General features: G+C 38.2%; 3 protein-coding genes and 1 long non-coding RNA gene across 6 annotated transcripts; 2 read left to right on the top strand and 2 right to left on the bottom strand.

Moving 5' to 3' along the window:
• Positions 1-2: 2 nt before the first annotated feature.
• Positions 3-3,219, bottom strand: LOC112172803 (beta-carotene isomerase D27, chloroplastic). 2 transcript variants are annotated; one of them, XM_040509298.1, is made up of 8 exons: positions 2,771-3,219; positions 2,532-2,671; positions 2,024-2,116; positions 1,738-1,799; positions 1,335-1,441; positions 730-822; positions 446-515; positions 3-275 (listed from the first exon to the last, which is right to left on the bottom strand). In XM_040509298.1, the coding sequence occupies exons 1-7, from the start codon at positions 3,027-3,029 to the stop codon at positions 478-480; spliced, it is 792 nt and encodes a 263-aa protein (XP_040365232.1). In that variant the 5' UTR covers positions 3,030-3,219; the 3' UTR covers positions 3-275; positions 446-477. The 2 variants fall into 2 exon arrangements, with proteins under 2 accessions (XP_040365232.1, XP_024166058.1); XM_024310290.2 differs by having other exon boundaries at positions 3-354; positions 2,771-3,174.
• Positions 3,220-4,702: 1,483 nt separating this feature from the next.
• On the bottom strand, positions 4,703-7,023 carry LOC112174120 (histone H2A variant 1). Of its 2 annotated transcripts, none has more exons than XM_024311830.2 (3): positions 6,869-7,023; positions 6,316-6,434; positions 4,703-5,225 (listed from the first exon to the last, which is right to left on the bottom strand). In XM_024311830.2, the coding sequence occupies exons 2-3, from the start codon at positions 6,427-6,429 to the stop codon at positions 4,929-4,931; spliced, it is 411 nt and encodes a 136-aa protein (XP_024167598.1). In that variant the 5' UTR covers positions 6,430-6,434; positions 6,869-7,023; the 3' UTR covers positions 4,703-4,928. The 2 variants fall into 2 exon arrangements, with proteins under 2 accessions (XP_024167598.1, XP_024167599.1); XM_024311831.2 differs by having other exon boundaries at positions 6,316-6,436; positions 6,874-6,961.
• Positions 7,024-9,270: 2,247 nt separating this feature from the next.
• On the top strand, positions 9,271-10,450 carry LOC121050176. The gene is made up of 3 exons (XM_040509509.1): positions 9,271-9,576; positions 9,692-9,775; positions 9,883-10,450. Exons 1-3 carry the CDS (start codon positions 9,435-9,437, stop codon positions 10,137-10,139), a joined length of 483 nt encoding a protein of 160 aa, XP_040365443.1. The 5' UTR covers positions 9,271-9,434; the 3' UTR covers positions 10,140-10,450.
• Positions 10,451-10,510: 60 nt separating this feature from the next.
• On the top strand, positions 10,511-11,202 carry LOC121049867. The gene is made up of 2 exons (XR_005801488.1): positions 10,511-10,771; positions 11,151-11,202. It is a non-coding gene; the product is annotated as an uncharacterized LOC121049867 (long non-coding RNA).
• The last annotated feature ends 6,518 nt before the right edge of the window (positions 11,203-17,720 follow it).

Genomic DNA, 17,720 nt, shown 5'->3' with positions numbered 1-17,720 from the left:
CATTAGACAATTAAGTACGTAGAATTGTAATGTATGTTGGAAATACTACATCTGTCTAGTACATGACTGTTCCTTGTTTGTTCATGTCTCATTTTTTTTCTTATATACTCTCAAGTACTCAACTGTCATAAACAAATTGCTTGAGTTGACACCATAATCTCTCAGTTGCTTGTTCCAGCTGCAAGTTTTATGTATTTTCCAAATGTGCTCCGCAAACTTCCTAGAATTTGATTTTGTTTTGTTCTGCTACATGTTCAAACTTCAGCTGTCAATTTCTGTAAACATATTCAACCGCTTGATGATTGTCATTATTTACAATGTTTTCATCACTTCATGTATTCAACTTCCCAAACACTGTTCAAGAAAAGAAAGGTAGATTACTTTCTGATTGCTTCGATGATCTTTAAACTGCAGTCACAAACCAATAAACTTTACCCAGGATTACCTCTTTTGCCTTGGAAAGCGTCCCCATGGTGTCTAACTGGAGCAGTTACTGTGCCTTTGCTTCACTTTGCCTGCATCAAATATATGTGTAAGATATAATATATGGGATCCCATAATATATAGATAGATTTTGAAATCTCTAACACAAAACTTCCTATTTCTCACTAGTACTGTCTCTTTCTTTCATGCTAAAGCTCTATTAAGCTTACCCATGGGAACATGGTTTTTATTTAGTTGCATAGAATTGTAGAATATGAAGTAAACGATGTGGTTTTGAGGTATTACATAGTTTGAAGCATGGTTGCTTGAGTGCTGGATCATTGAGTAGCTCCGGAGGCTCCTCCCCAAATATCATCTGGCAGCTCATATCATCAAAATCTGCAATATTGATTGGTAATTCTTGACTATTCAGGCATCCTTTCACTAATCATAGATGATCAATATTTGTGATGACACACTGACACTATGTGGGGCAAAGATATTTGCCCTCACTGGGAAAAGAATGGTTTAGTTTTAGCTTGGTAAGCAATGATGAAAGTAGTTCTGTATTTTGATTTATGGCTAGGAATTAATTGAAATATGAATTTCATGTATGAAGTTTATATGGTACCAATCAAACTATATGTTTCTGGGGTCCCTTAACTTGAATTGGGTTGGTCAAGTTGCCGCTTTGCACCCATTGTGGGTTTATTCATGGACCCTCCATTGAAATTTTGAGCATGGCCCTCCTCCACAAATAAAGTGCAGAGGTACTATTACCTCTTTCCCTTTTTTGGTTGTGATATTTTAATCCAAGCTTTTGTATACTATAATTTCCTTAGGACGATATTTCATATGTTTCCTGTATAGTTTGGTCATCAGTGCAGCAATCTGTATAAGCATATACTTACTTGGAACCATGTTGACTGGCATTCCGAGTGTATCCTTTATAAAGCTTTGAGATGGCATCTTACACATGTTAATGCACATCCCTACACAATTGGTTTCCTCCAAGAACCTGCAAATTTGTTGCAAAAAACAGTAGAACAGATTAGGACACTTGTTAAACTCAGATGATCGATGCTGACGTTGATTGAAATGTCGAAGATGATTTGTTTACTTAATGATAATTACGATGACAATTAATTTGGTAATGATGGTAATGGAGAAGAAAGGAGTCCAAGATTAGCAAAATGCCACAATCATTGGCTTAGATTGTTTTCAGGCATCAAGTATCTTAGGTCGGTGAGGTTATAATGGCTAGGGAAATATATATGGCTAGGGAAATTGAAGGGTGAAGCTAAAATTGATTACCTGCATTTTGGTATGTGGACTACATTTTTCTCTTTGCTTCCATTGAACTCTGATTCCCTCACCTTGAAGAATGAGCACAGTAGTTAGATTTCCTCACTTAGAATGCTTATTACCCTACTAATCTATGATTCTATTCTAATAATAACATACACAACTCTGTAAATAAGTTTTCACACAGCATACATGTTTCTGTGACGAGGTTATGTATAACCGGTGTATACCAAAACCTCTCAAATATATTTCAAGTGATTGAGTCGTAAAAGACAAATAGTTTTCATATGTTTACCTCACATGGTCCAACCAGCCAGGCGAAGAAGATGGTGGTGAAGATGGCGAAGTATTCCCTTGCAAATTTAGATTCTGGTAGTAATGCCTTAATCTGTCCTTATTCATCACCACATTAGCAATAGTATTAATTATGCCATAATCTCTCTCAGCCACTAATGACATATGGAATGTTAGACAGATTCTTAGGACTGTTGCTGAAATGTCACTGGTTTTGGTAGCAGCAATAATTATATATTTGTCACAATGTCTCTCACCACTTAATTTTAACAGTTTTTTTAATATTTTCTACCATTAAATCTTGTTAAACAAAGTTGCCTTTCCACTGTTCCTATTCCATTCTAACCTATAATTTAAAAGCAGTGAGTGGATGATTGAATTCCTTTCTTTTTCTGATTTTTATGAGAAAAAAAAGAATATGAAGGTAGTATAATCATGGTAGTTCTGAAAACAGAAAAAGAACAGAAGTAGAATAACAATAATGGAAACTGATTTTGTTGTGAACTTACCAGGGATAGTATTGGCCTTGGAAATGCACTCTGAAGAGCTTGAACGACTATTTCTCTTTGTTTTTCTGGATTAAAGTTTCGCGACGCAGCGCTAGCTGCCTCTACCAAGCTTTTGAATCCAGTCTTGCTGTTTCTCAACCCTGCAAAAACAATGTCTCAAGTAATGTCATTTCCGATACTCTTAATGGCTTCTGTGGTACTTTTAGTGTTCTTGAATAGAAGATGAATAAATGAAAAACCTGATGCAGCTTGGACATTTTGAGACAGATGATCAATGGCCAGTTTATCGAACCAGTTATCATTATAGACACTTTTCTTTTCTGCTGCACCATCTGCTGGTCTTATACTGCTTTTATCTGCCCCTATGTTTATGATATCCGCCGGCGTTGAAAGCACTGCAACGATCTGAGAGCGCCTCAGCTTATGAGCATGCATATGCCTCTGGTGAGGCAGAGTTGTAACAAAGCTGCTGCTTTGTAAGAAATGTGATGCTTCCATTTTATGACGGTGACAAAAGAGAGAGAAGAAGAGAGTTGAGAATGGACTGCTTTTGCAGGTGATTTTGAAGAGAAAGAAATGAAGGGTAATGAGAACAGAGAATGCATGGTGGGGATTTTAAAGGAAGCTCATGTCACAGATCCGGTAGTTTTGGAATCTTGCCAACAAAAAATCCTTCACAAACTAATGGTGGTTGGAAGATGCCTTTTGGCTATGCGTTTGTTTGTATCGGCCTGTTTGGAATTTTTGCTAGGAGCATAATTCCAACACGAAGTATAACAAGGCTGGACACCTGTGCAACTAGTAAAAACTAAAATACACCAACATAACCTGGCAAATTACGTTGTTAACATCGACGAAGTAGTCTTTGTCCCTTGTGAAATGACTCGCAAAAAAATCCATTCCACTACGGAGTAATGTTAAATAGTTACGAAACTTGTAAATTTTATATTTTTCTAACTTTTTATGAAAATAATTTTTAAGAAAAGACTTGATAAATAAATAGTTTAATTTTTTTTTTTTTTACTCTGGACGACAATGTAACTCCTCACCCGACCCCATCTCTAATGTCAGTGAGATTTGAACCCGTGACCTCCACAGTGTTAGTTAAGTTAGCTAACCAACATGTCACGACTCACCGACTAAACAGTTTAACTTGATTCAACAACTTTCTCGTACGGTCCTAATACAACTTCTCAAGTTGAACAAAATCTGTTTAAATTTAAATTTAGTATATGGAAGCTGAAGTCCCAGCCTAATCATATGAAACATATGAAACATGCTTGAGAATGAAGTTAACAAACTTTATCTAGCACAGATTGACATTTGGAGTCAACATGATTTCCCTGCACAAAGCACAAGAACTAAGCCATATAAAAAAGACCGCCTACCTTATGCAAAACAAGATGTTTAGATGTCATCTTGATTGTTTGCAAGTCTAAACTAGCATATCGGATGTGACCGAAAAAAAAAACAAGAAAAACTAGCCAATCCGATGTATTTAAATATATTTGATCATTTACTATATACTATTTGTAGGTTAACTGTTTATTGACTTAGTAAAAGTGCTGGCTCTAGCCGAGCCGTTACATGAACAGACGATTTTGCCCTTGCCTCTTATCTGTTGCAAGGAACCACTAATAATCCACTCACAATGTTAAATCGACAGACCTGAACACAACTTTCTAATAGAGCTACTAAATCTCCTTATACCAAGTTGACAAAAAAAAAAAATCTCCTTATACCATAAAACTGAAACATTGGTCACACACACCCAGAAGATTCCTAAACCGACGAAGTGTCGACATCATAAGTAAAGATGGTGTCACCATGACATTCCCATTTACTTAGCTGTATCATGGAGAGTTATCTACCTAGATCTAATAGCACGTAGTTCGAAGACATGTTCGATTTCTCAAAAAAAAAAAAAAAGACATGTTCGATTGGAGAGACAATAAATAAGTTGGCATTGGAAAATATCATTCTCATTAGTTGTATTCTTTAAGCATTTCTGCTTGCGGTGCTTATGGCTCCAAAACATAAACAAACAAGACTTGGCGCAACAGCAATATGTCCAATCTAATTTAGCATCTAATTGCTTCTTAATCAACCAGCAACTAGGCTCAGTTTCAATCACGCAAGAGTGAAATATTCTATCAGACTACAATTATCTAAAACAAACACACATTTTAAATCCGGATAAAGATTAATAAAGCGAGAATACTGTTACAACTATCCAACAAGACACATAACCTGAACATAGATATTAGTTCCAAAAGGCAAACACCAGATTGCCCATATGTACTAAAATCCCTAGCTAAACTAAATAACCATTAACAGCATAATGCAACAGTCATAATATTAAACACATCCATCAGTTTAATAGCCATATGAATCCGCTTATTCCTTCGAGGTCTTGTTGATGAGGGACTTGTGGATGTGAGGAATGACTCCACCTCCAGCAATGGTCCCTTTAATCAGGGTGTCAAGCTCCTCATCTCCCCTAATAGCCAGCTGAAGATGCCTTGGGGTAATTCTCTTCACCTTGAGATCTTTGCTAGCATTTCCAGCCAACTCAAGAACTTCAGCAGTCAGGTACTCGAGGATTGAGGCCAAGTAGACAGCAGCAGTAGCCCCAACACGCCCATGGGCAGCAATCCTTTGTTTCAGCTGCCTATGAATCCTACCAACCGGAAACTACATTCCCATATACAATACAAACAACGGGCACAAGTTAAAATAAACCCAAAACAACTTTTGATCAATAACATTGTCATCAAATACTACAAATAGATCTGAAACTTTTGAGTCCAATCAACAGGGATATGAATCCTTAAATGCAATAACACCAACCCCACAAGGCCACAACTTATTCATACCAATTGTCTAGTGCGAAATAACATCAAACAGCTGAGAAGCATATAACTGGGAATTACTAATTGTATCAATCTTAATGAACATGAGAGCATAACAAAACAGTGCTGGTTTTAAATCTGACCCACAGGGAACTAAATCTCATATTTTGGTATTATTGCAGTGTGGCAATGCACAAAAGCAAAGACTGCAGTGAGGGTTTTGAATCCAAACCACTACAAAACTAAATTCCCAAAGGCAACAACAAACCACCAGTTGTACATACTGAATACACCCAGTTTGGAATAACAACCACCTGAATGGCATCTTGAAGACAAGATAATTAAAAATCCATTCAACCCAATAAGACATGATACTGCAATTTCAGTTTTGAGTACAACCCAACAGGAGCTAATTCCCAAAATGCAATAACAACAAGGCCACAACTTAGAATACCCAGTACAACCAGTGATGAAACACATCAAACCCCTGAAAGTCATCTTGAAAACATTGGAACTCCTAATTGTATGGAACCCAATAACATAAGCATAAAACTGCACTCTGGGTATTGAATACAACCCACCAAGCACTATATCCGCAAATGCAATAACAACACCGAGTGCCACAAATTAAAGACAGCAACACATTCAACCAATGAAAAATAACATCCAGCAACACAATTCAAAACATGGGAATTCCTAACTGTTTCAAAGCCAATTTACCCAAGAAACCATAAGGACCACCTGACCAGCACCCAAATCCAACAAATAAATCAACCAAAACACTACCCAACCAGTTGACATCACACATCTCTCAAACAAGACCACACATAAATTTCAATTCAAGCATCTGGATCTACAACATATAAATTCACAAAAGTACAACTAAAACCAACAACTGGGTAACAGAGTAGCTCAGTGTGTGAGTGAAATACCTGAATTCCAGCACGAGACGAGCGCGAAACAGGCCTCTTCTTATCCTTGTCCTTGTCCTTGCTCGCTGCTGTGGTCTTCTGAGCCAAAAGCCCCTTTCCGCCTTTCCCCGCCATTAATCCTACAAAATTCTTTTCAAATTTCAGAAACTAAAAACCCAAACAGCCCACAATTCACAAGATAACAAGCCCAAACAAACCAACTCTAACCAGAAAACAAAACCCCAATCCCAATTTTCACACAAACCCAACATTCAAATCCAGATCTGTAAAAACTTCGCACAGATCTAACGTTAAAATTCAAAAACCCAAACCACAATTACACCCAGAAACCACATCCGTAACAAAACGAGGCAAAGCCAAGATCTAGATCTGGGTCCTAGCCGTCCTCACCAAAAAACAGAAAACCCCAATTCCGAAGAAGAAGGAAACAAAAAAAAAAAAAAAACCCTAAATCTGCGAACAAAGCCCAAAACCCTAGACTCGGGCTCGAAGAAATTAAAAGCAGAATCAATTAATTGAGAGAGCGAGAGAGAGAGAGAAGAGAAGAGGAGACCTGCTGAAGGGTTCTTGAGAAGTCGGGAGAGAGAAGGGGGGAGTCGTCGTAGGAGGAACTGTAGAGAGAGATAGAGAGAGGGAAATAGGAAAAAGGGGTTTTAATAGAGAGGGGCCAATTTAATGGGGTGAGAGCTGGGTTTATTTGAATCCGGTCAGACCCAAAGGGCGGTTCATTTGGGTGGGAAAATCCAAAATTAAAATTTTTTTGGGATTTCAAATTTTTGAGGCTTTACCAATCCAGCCCCTACTTTTACATAATGCCAAATCTTACCAGCTCCCCAAGAATCTACGATTGTTAGTTGGTAATCTTTGTCTTCTTTGGTTCAAAAACTCTTTAACAAAGGCTTTGGCATGTTCCTCTTTATAGAGGAATTTGTTCGAGTCATGTGGCTCATGGTGGTTCAGGATGGTTGAAATCTGGTGAAGGCAATTCTGCTATTATAAGCCTATATATAACTCCCAACACCTAAACCACTTCTCCATGTATATGCTCCCATCTTGTAGTTATTTTCGGTTTTTTACCCGCGCATAAAAGGGGACAATGCCGATTCGCCTCAGAATGCGTTGTGGATTACAACTAGCTCTGAAACACTTCAAAGTGCAAAAGATCATGTAACCATGTTATGTAGGGTTCCGGGAGCAAGTTGAGTAGAACCATGAATTAATATGTGTCTAGTAATAAGCTAGCCGGCAAACCATATATATGCATTGATACTGTTCCTAGCTTGATCCTCTTTGAGCCTGGTTTCGTTTGTTCTTTCTGGCGGGTTTAGACCTTTCATTAGGATTTAAACAATTTCAGTTAAACCAAAGAGATGTTTTGCAGGTGCACGTATTATCCATTTACTATTTAAATTACCATCAATATCTCACCAATCAATGTCTCTTCCTTTTGCATAAATAATCAAAATACCTCGCTATAGCCTGGTAGTACTAAACCAAATAAAACACCAAAAGAACCAATCAGAAAATCTTATATGCTACGTATACACTATAGCAAATTATTGGTCTTTGGATTGGAAATCAGGAGAGTAGATCTCATGTATATACTTGTGCACGTATTAAATCAGGAATGTTGGAAGCAAACTATTGGTCTTTGGACTGGAAATCAAGGGAGTAGACCTCGTTCAGACACTTGTGCATGTATTAAATCAGGAATATTGCTCAATATTTCCAGTTGTAAGCCTTCAAAATACCTTGGGAATCAAGTTGTCTTTGTTATATATTGACCAAACATGCAGACACCATCTCGCAAGTCGATCACAAAGAAAAGTATTAACTAGTAGCTAGCTAGACGAGGACAATGAAGGGCATAATGCATTCTGATATGAGAGCCAGAATCACCATGCGGCGCCCTGCAAAAGTTCAGTTTATTGGCAACTTAACGTTGTCTGCAAACTGACATAAACAGCAAGGGGTGCTTAATCTACCTTAGTCCTTATGCGATGTAGATATTAATTTTGTTTCGAACCAAGCTATTCCATTGTGGTTCATGTCACCCCAGCTTCCTGATGATTTTTTGACTCTTGTGAGGAGGTATCAAGACCTCATGTATGGTTTAACAAGCGGCTGGTCAAGGGTGGTGCAAGTTGAAAATTTTCAGGTCGGGGATATGGTGCAACTATGGTCCTTCGCAGAGGTTAACAACAATCTACACTTAGCTATGTATCCCCTGGAGAGCTCTGATTCTAACAATAGTAGCTGGACCTAATACTAGCTGCATGAGTGCATGATATTCAATCGGTTAAGATTAGCTTCAAGAAATTAGCGCGGCTTGTGTTGCATGGTTTTTGACATGTTTTAAGTTGGTGAGTTTCTCAGAACTAGGTTTTGGTAACTTTGTTGTTCATTTTAATTTTGTTTCGCTATTAGTCAAGGATGAGTTATTAAACATTATGTTCTTATCTTCCATGTTGGCAATTTTCATTACATAGGGATATACATACAAATTTAGAAATCGATCGAATGGATAAGTTAATAGCACTATGCCAATAACCTTATCAGACGACATAGATCAGACGACAGACAAGTTGGTTTCTGTTGTCTGATATATTTTAACGACAGACAATGTACAAACTGTCGTCTGAATATAGCAACATACCATACAAAGTTAGTTTTGAGAATTAAGTTTGTTTTCAAACAACAGTTATCTGTCGTCTCGTCAAAAGAGATAAATTGATTTCGATTCTTGTTGTAGTTGTTTTTTTTTTTTTGTTCAGACAACATATATATGTCGTTTTGTCAAAGGAGATAAATTCGCTTTGAATTTTTTCGTAGCTTTTTTTTTTTTTGGGCACAACGTGAAGGGACATATGCCAAATTTTAAAGCTATTTCTCTTTCCCGAAAAATTTAACCTTTTGATAACTTTTCTCTTCCGCAGAAACCCTATCTTTCTCGCTCTCCCTTAGGCACAAGAGAAACCAGCAGCCCCAACTCAAGACACATACACTCAGTTTTCTCTCTCAAACCCAAATTTTATTTCTTACCCAGATTCATTCTACATAGCAAGAGAGCCAAACATGTCGATCAAAATGCCCAAAGGGCTCTCCTTTTCAGTGGATACATGGAGTCCTTCTTCAAAGAGACAGAGGCACCATTTCTTAACTCACGCCCACAAAGACCACTCCACTTGGATCTCCTCCCACTTTTCTTACCCGATTTACTCTACCCATCTCACCAAAACCCTCCTTCAACACTACCCCAAGGTTTGTCTTTCAATTTTGATACTTTACATGTTTTTACAGTAGCTCATTTCATTTTTTGGGTTAAAGTTTCAATCTTTGATTGGGATTTTGCAGCTTGATGAATCTTTGTTTGTAGGCATTAAAGCTGGGCAATCTGTAGCTATTGATGACCCGGATGGAGCCTTCACTAATACGGCTTTCGATGCCAATCACTGTCCTGGTATCTATCTTTCATGGTATTATGGATTGGTTTCTTATTGCTTTGTTTCTTTTCTTTCTGGATCTGAACCATAGCCGCTTAATCTCCAGCCCTTGACCATTCTTTAGCTGAGGTTAGAAGTTGCTCCGATTTTGGTCAAATTAAAAACCCAAGCTTAAGCCCTTCGATTTTGGACCCAAAAGCAAAAGCACTCTCAGACACCGAGACAAAGCAATGGAGGATAAAACTGAGTCTGTTTCATTCAACAAGAGAAGAACGGAGGGTAACGATAATTGCTTCTTCTTTTTTCTCTATAGTTAACGGTGAAATTTGTAATTGCTTGCATTGGTTTCTGGGTTGTGTTTCTTTCTTTGATTCTGGATAATTAATATGATTTTATCTCATGTGGATAATAGTTCAAAAGTGGCTGACTCTGAGGTAAGTTCAAATGGTAAGAAAGAAGTATTTTCTACTCAACTATTCGAAAAGTTGCAATCTTTTGTCACATAAGCATGGAGCGTGTGAGGAGAGTATATTAATTGAACAATGAGACAGCCACTTGACCTGAAGAAGTGGGAAATGCAGTTCCATGTGACTTGGTAGTTATAATAGGCAATGAGATTCTAGGAACCAGGATTGATGCTTAGGAGTGTGAATGGTTTGTTTTTATGACTTGAAGTCTGTGGGGTTGGATATTGGAAAGTTTGGCTTTTACTTTTTGAAATTTTGTTTTTGGAGTCCAGTTTTGGATTTTCATTTGTTATCTCATCCTACTTCCTTTGTGAGATAAGAATGTTACAATTTTGTGCGATAACTTTTAATTCATATGGATAATTTCAGTTATTATCTATAAACTAGATGACTCTGAAGCTATTTTAAGTTATTCTATCTTTGTCTTATGAAGCTCGTATAAATTTTTATGCATGTTGTTGGTGCAAATAAAAGGTGGAGTGGTGGATGTGGAGGAAGGCAATATAAGTTTTGTTCCTTTCTCAAAATCGATCATCTGTGTAATAGGTATGGAATCTTGCTTTGGTCTTTGTGCAATTTGCTATTTTTTCGTGCTAGGAGTTTGGATGTCATACTACATAAACTTGTATTTACGAACAGTTAGAGAACATATACATGGCCATAGTATATAAGCATATTGAAGTAGGTAGTGAACTACGTAAGATTTGCATTCCATCCAAGGATACATGGTTTAGTTGGTTATGAGCTAATTACTTTGTAGGAACAATTACAATATTGGCCTAAAAAGTAAAACAACTCTCTCTAATCATTGTCCGTGTACCTTGTAATTGAAGATGACATGATATTCTCTGCTTCCCTCGTTACCATTAAGCTCTTGACAAATTGTTGTTTTTTCAGAAGCTCTGAACTTCTTCCCCATGTATAGGTATACCCAATGTACAAGGCCTTTATTAAACCAGATCTTCAAACTGCTTATATAAAAATTAGGGCAAAATTCTGTTTAGTCTCTGAACTATGCCTTCGTTCTCGTTTCAGTCCCTGCCTTTCTAATTTAATCTCAAAAGTCCCTGAACTCACAATTTCAATCTAACTGGTCCATTTTCTCCATTTCTTCCGGTTGCTTGATGATGTGCCAGTCATGTACTTGCCAGCTCAGCGCCACCTAAGACACAGAATTTGTAAAGTTACAAGAATACCCCTGCTTCAGTTTCTTTGCACTTCAACACCACTCACAGATTTTGTGGTACCTGGCAACAAGATTGGGGATGAAGTCAACGAGGCACTCGTAATCCTTGAAAGCGTTCTAGACAGAATCGATGTCTGCGTTGCCTGAAATTTCGGCCTTGACTCGGCGCTCCCACCACGAAATCATATCCACTTCACAACTCACCCTTGTCTCTTCTCCTCTTTCTCCTTCCTCCGCCTCTTCTGTGTTTCTGGGTTTCTTGCGGCGCCGTTCTTGTTGCCGTTGAAATTGTGTCACAGGCTCCATCTGGGTCCGTCGGCGGAGGAAGAGAAGACCATGCAGACATGAGGGTGTGGGCTTTTGAGGGCCCATTTGGGGGTGTAGAGAGGGGTGAGAGCTCTGTGGGTAGTAAAGTTTGAAACTTTGGAGCGATCATGGAGGTTTTTGAGGTGAGAAATGGGGGTCAAAGTGTGGGAGTGAGAGGGTCAGAGTGGGTGTTGGTACAAAGTGGGTGTAGAAATTTTCTCTGGGCACCCACGACCTCTACCTCCTTCACCGACCAGAATTCCCTCTTCGGGCGACGCACCGGTGACATTCAACGTTTCTCCTCGTCGTGGTTTCTTCTATGGTCACGGATAGTCCATGCATGGAGCGAGGAGAGAGAATCGAAGCCTGAACTGTTTTGAGTTTCTGGCGGATTTTCGCCTTTTCTGGTAACTCCGGCCATTACCGATGATGATTGAGGTGAGAAATCCCTTCTCCTCTTTATTCTCTACATGCTAGTATAAGTGTATAACTTGTTTTTGGATTCGATTGAATTTTGACGATTTGTGGTTTTGGGTTATTTCAGGAATTGTTGGAACCACCGTCCATGGTGGCGGTTCTCCAGTTTCTGGGTTCAATTCCGATGTCTGGAGACACGAATTGATGTCTGCTAGAGCTTAATTTCTTAAGAAGGTTGAAATGGTGAGGTGGGTATATTCTACCACCGCTGCACCACCGCTAGTGGTGGCTGCCTTGTTTTTTTCCTCCTCTTAATTTGGCGTCATGAATTATAAGTGGATGTTGATTATGGTTAAATTTCCAAAAGTTGCGAATTGGGTGATATTTCGTCGAGTTCTTGGTGGAAGGGCTGAGAATCAAAATTGGAGTAGAGTGTTCTGGCTATACACTATCCCATCGAGACCGCACAAAAATTTCTCCCTCAGGGTACCTTTAATTTTGCTTTGCTATGTATGCGTTGCTTTTGATTGTTTCGATTTCGTGTTCGTGATTTGTTGCAATCAATTGTGGCGTTGCTGCTGAATATTTGAGGAAATTTTGGAAGAAACTGAAGCAGGGGTATTCTTGTAACTTTACAAATTCTGTGTCTTAGGTGGCGCTAAGCTGGCAAGTACATGACTGGCACATCATCAAGCAACTGGAAGAAATGGAGAAAATGGACTAGTTAGATTGAAATTGTGAGTTCAGGGACTTTTGAGATTAAATTAGAAAGGCATGGACTGAAATGAGAACGAAGGCATAATTCAGGGACTAAACATAATTTTACCCTAAAAATTATCAACAAGTTCAATCCATGCATTTACTGGATTTCTAAGTCCCACTTACATTTTAAAGGTTAATCTCCATTCCTTTTAGTAAATGTGCTTGTGTTGGTGTTGATTGCTAACCAGAAGTTGTTACACTTGCATCTTCACTGAAAATTTAGTGCACCATATATATTGTAGTCAGTGAAGCCCTTGTCAGTGGATCAAATACAAATAAAGGCAGTCTTTACTAAGGAGCATACATAAGCCAAGGAGGAGACCAATGACACATACCTTCTACCACCTGGTGAAGATCCAGAATCTTGCCAATCATATCTTAGGATGCGGGATAAAGATGGGAAATATAGTCTCATGTTTAAGGTTTGCCTTTCAAAGTTTAGTTTCTGTATTTTGTGTGAGATGAGTTATGTTGTGAAGGACTTACTGAGGTCAAAATTATATATAGCCTCAGCCTTAAATGATAAGAGAGTTATATAGCCAAAAGTCAATGTATTTTCATGTACATGATTAGACAGTGTGCTGCATATTTCAGGAGTGGGTGACAGATAATTCATTTGTTATATCACCAAGCATAACTTTTGAGGTCATTGTGCGTCTTCTTGGTGGACTAAGCTCTGGGATACACAATTGCTACTATCCTTAAAATAAACAGTCATGTATTCTTCAATGATGGTTTGGACATGGGTTTACATGAGGAAGGATGATGGAGATGACAAAGCAACAAACACATAACTTGTCTCGCCCCACTCTCAGAGAGGTAAGAAGGCACTTGACCTTGAGCATGGAGGGTTTTTTGCCTAACTAAATGAACGGCTTTTGCTGCTATTATCGATCATTTTAACCCTAGCAGAGTAGTCAATTTCAAGCTGGATTGATTTTACTTTGTTGAAAATTTGGAACAATTGATGTAGTTTGGTCACTTGGTGGCTGATTGAAGTGGTAGTAATATTTTTGCAGTGTTTATCAATGGATATGTTGTTAGTGGTTTCCAGGTTTTTGATGAATATATGGTACAAAGCAATTTCCAGTTTCTATATGAATGGTATATTGTGGTTTATATTTTCAAGTTCTGATGAATGTATGGTACATCATTGTGGTTTCCAGGTTTCTGAATGTATGTTGCTTCTTTAAGAAAAGAACAATATATTGAAGCCAAATTTTGTGGTTGTAAACCAAATCACACAACATATAAAGCATAACAACTGAACATCGAACAACAGAATTCAAGCAAAATTTTGTTGTCTGAAACAACGAGAATCCATAGATAACGCACCGTAGATGTTGTTTGAATAAAGTTCACACAACAGATTTCCCAAATAAACTTCTAAATTCTGTACATTCAGTCGACACATTATTGTTGTCTCATATTAGATCAGACAATAGACTAGTGTTGAAGTCTGTTGCCAAAGTTATACTACAACAACATTTGACTGTCGTTCTATATCATATTTAACTACATACACTTACATTTTATGCATATCTGGGCACATTCAGACGACATAAATATTTTTGTTGACTGTCGTCTGAATCACCTTCTAATGTCGGGCATTAACCGTCTTCTGAACGTCAATCAGATATCAGCTTAATAGACGATAGATTTTCTTCATATCAGATGACAGTCAAAGTCTGTCGTCTGATGGGTTTGTTGGTATAGTGTAGGGAGTAAAATTTTGATAGATATTGGGTAAACTTGTGTGTTTTTGTTCATGTTACACTCATGTTTATATAGGATTACTGATTGTATACAAAAGGAAAGCACTTAACACCTACACTAATCAGCCCTATGATTGCAACCTTATCCTGTCAATCAATCTTATCATACAATTCAATCAATCAATCATCAATTAATCTAAATTGTACCAGCTCAGTAACACTCCCCCTCAAGTTAGGGAATAGATGTCTCTAACACCCAATTTGTCCAGTGAGCTGTGGAATACTTTACTAGAGACAGCTTTCGTCAGAATGTCAGCCAATTGATCTTCAGTTTTTACATGGGCATGTCAATGATTTTTGACTCTAACTTCTCCTTGATGAAATGCCTATCCACTTCAACATGTTTGGTTCTATCATGTTGAACTGGATTGTGTGCTATTTCAATGGCTGCTTTATTGTCAAAATATAAGTCCATGGCATATTTGGGTTTGAAGCCCAAATCCTTCATTAAATTTTGGAGCCATAACATCTCACATACACCATGGGCCATCCCACGGTATTCAGCCTTTGCACTTGATCTGGCTACCATTTTCTGCTTCTTACTTCTCTATGTGACAAGATTACCCCCCACAAAAGTGAATTAACATAAAATGGACCTCCTATCAGTGAGAGAACCAGCCCAATCTACATCCGTATATCCAGCTATCTCCAAGTGATTATTTTTAAAAAAACATAACCCTTTACCTAGAGTTGACTTCAAATATCTCAAAACTCTATTTACTGCTTCCATGTGATCTTTACTTGGTGCATGCATGAATTGAGTTACAACGCTCACAACATATGCAATGTTAGGACAAGTGTGTGAGAGATAAATGAGTTTGCCTACCAACTTTTGATATCTCTCGTTGTTGGTAGGCACTTGGTCTGGATATTCTTCTAACTTGTGATTTTGCTCCATTGGTGTGTTTGCTGATTTACATGCTAGTAAACCTGTCTCTTTCATTAGATCAACCACATATTTTCTTTGGGATAAAAAGATGCCCACATTTGATCTGGCCACTTCAATACCCAAGAAGTACTTCAATCCTCCAAGATCCTTCATCTCAAACTCATATGAGAGATGTGCTTCTAGTTTCTTCACCTCTTCTAGATCATTACCAGTCACAATCATATCATCAACATAAATGATGAGAATAGTGATCTTATCTTTCCTCCGTCTCAGGAACAGTGTATGATCAGAGTTGCTTTGTTTGTAACCAAACTGTTTCATAGATTGGCTAAATCTTCCAAACCATGCCCTAGGAGATTATTTAATACCATAAAGGGATTTCTTCAGTTTGCACACCATTCCTGCTTGTGAAGGCAGAGAGTAGCCTGGAGGTAGATCCATGTACACTTCTTCCTTTAAGTCCCCATGAAGAAATGCATTATTTACATCAAACTGTTTTAGAGGCCAGTCTAGATTCGCAGCTAGAGATAATAGTACTCGAATGGTGTTGATCTTGGCAACTAGTGCAAAAAATTTCTGGTAATCAATATCATATTTCTGGTTGTACCTTTATGCAACCAACTTGGCTTTATATCTGTCTAATGTCCCATCAGAAGCATACTTTAGTGTATAGCTCCATCTGCACCATACAGTTATCTTTCTTGCTGGTTTTGGTACTAGTTCCCATTTATGATTTTTTTGCAAGGCTTCCATCTCATCCTCCATAGCTTTAGTCCAGACGCTAATGCTTCCTGTACTTTAGTTGGAATGACAATAGCAGATAAATGAAACACAAAAGACTCATATGACTTGGATAGCCTATGGGATGACATGTGGTTGTTTATTGGATATTTGGATTTGGCCTTAGGGTCTACTTCATATTGAGCTTTTGGTTGCCCTCTATTTTTTCAATCTGGCAATTGGTACACACTGGTGGTATTACTTGGTCCTATTTCAGAGGAATGTTCAACATTTGTATTATCATGTGATTGAAAGACAGAGTTAGTAATTACCTCTAGATCATCCTGAAGGGGCATTGGAGTTGATGTAGTAGTAGAAGGGGTGAGGGTGTCGTCTGTGTCTATAGCTTTTGGTGTTAACAACTGGTTTTCGCCTTCAAAATCACCAGATTCTATTTTTGCGGCTGGTGAAGGTTCTGTTTCTGTAGCTTCTGATACTGGTGAGTGATTATTACTCTCAGTCATCGCAGAATCTGCTAAATCTCCGCCTACAGTTGGTAACTTGTCTTGTTTGTCCACTATCTCCAACAGACAAGATATATCTGAAGACTGCTCTTCTACATCACGATTCTCCCCTTGAAGAGGAGTCTTCCGGGCAAAATAGAGATCATGTTCACAGAACGTAACATCCATAGTAACATATGTCCGTTTAGTGATGAGATTAAAGCATCGATATCCCTTCTAAGTAGAATCATAACCTATGAAGACACACTTTCCGCACATGCATGCATCCAATTTGGTCCTTTGAACGCGAGAACATGAACATAAACCACACAACCAAAGAGTTTTGGAGGAAGAGCATGAGTGGGTGCAAAGGTAAATGTTTGGAAAGGGCTTGGATAGGTGTTTTTGGAGGTGGCTTATCTTCCCCAAGAGAGGTTTGGAGAACTTGTGTAGGAAGTCGATTTATGAGGTTGGCATCACCCCAGAAATATTCAAGCATATGAGCTCCCAGCAACATGAATCGGCCAACTTCAAGAATGTGGCAGTTCTTGTATTCCGTCACACCATTCTGTTGGGGTGTATAAGGACAGGTGGTTTAGTGTATGATGCCATAGATGTTGAGATATTGGCGGAAGGTATTTGTGACATATTCACCACCATTATCTGAGTGAAAAACTTTAATGGGAGTTTGAAACTGGGTATGGATCATGGCATGAAAGGTTTGAAACACAGAGAACACATCACTCTTATGTTGCGTCAAATAGATCCAGCTCATACGAAAGAGAATAAATAATTTCATACCAGAGGGGGTTGCTGGACACGGCCCCTAAACATCAGAGTGAACCAAATCAAAAGGTGCAACACTTATATTATAACTCAAAGGATAGTTCATACTGTGACTCTTACCTAAAATACAAGTATCACATTTAAATTATGA

This window comes from Rosa chinensis, chromosome 6 (genome assembly GCF_002994745.2).
Source record: "Rosa chinensis cultivar Old Blush chromosome 6, RchiOBHm-V2, whole genome shotgun sequence".
NCBI lineage: Eukaryota > Viridiplantae > Streptophyta > Magnoliopsida > Rosales > Rosaceae > Rosa > Rosa chinensis.
Note: the sequence above shows the minus strand (reverse complement) of the source record. Positions and strands in the feature narration are given on the sequence as shown.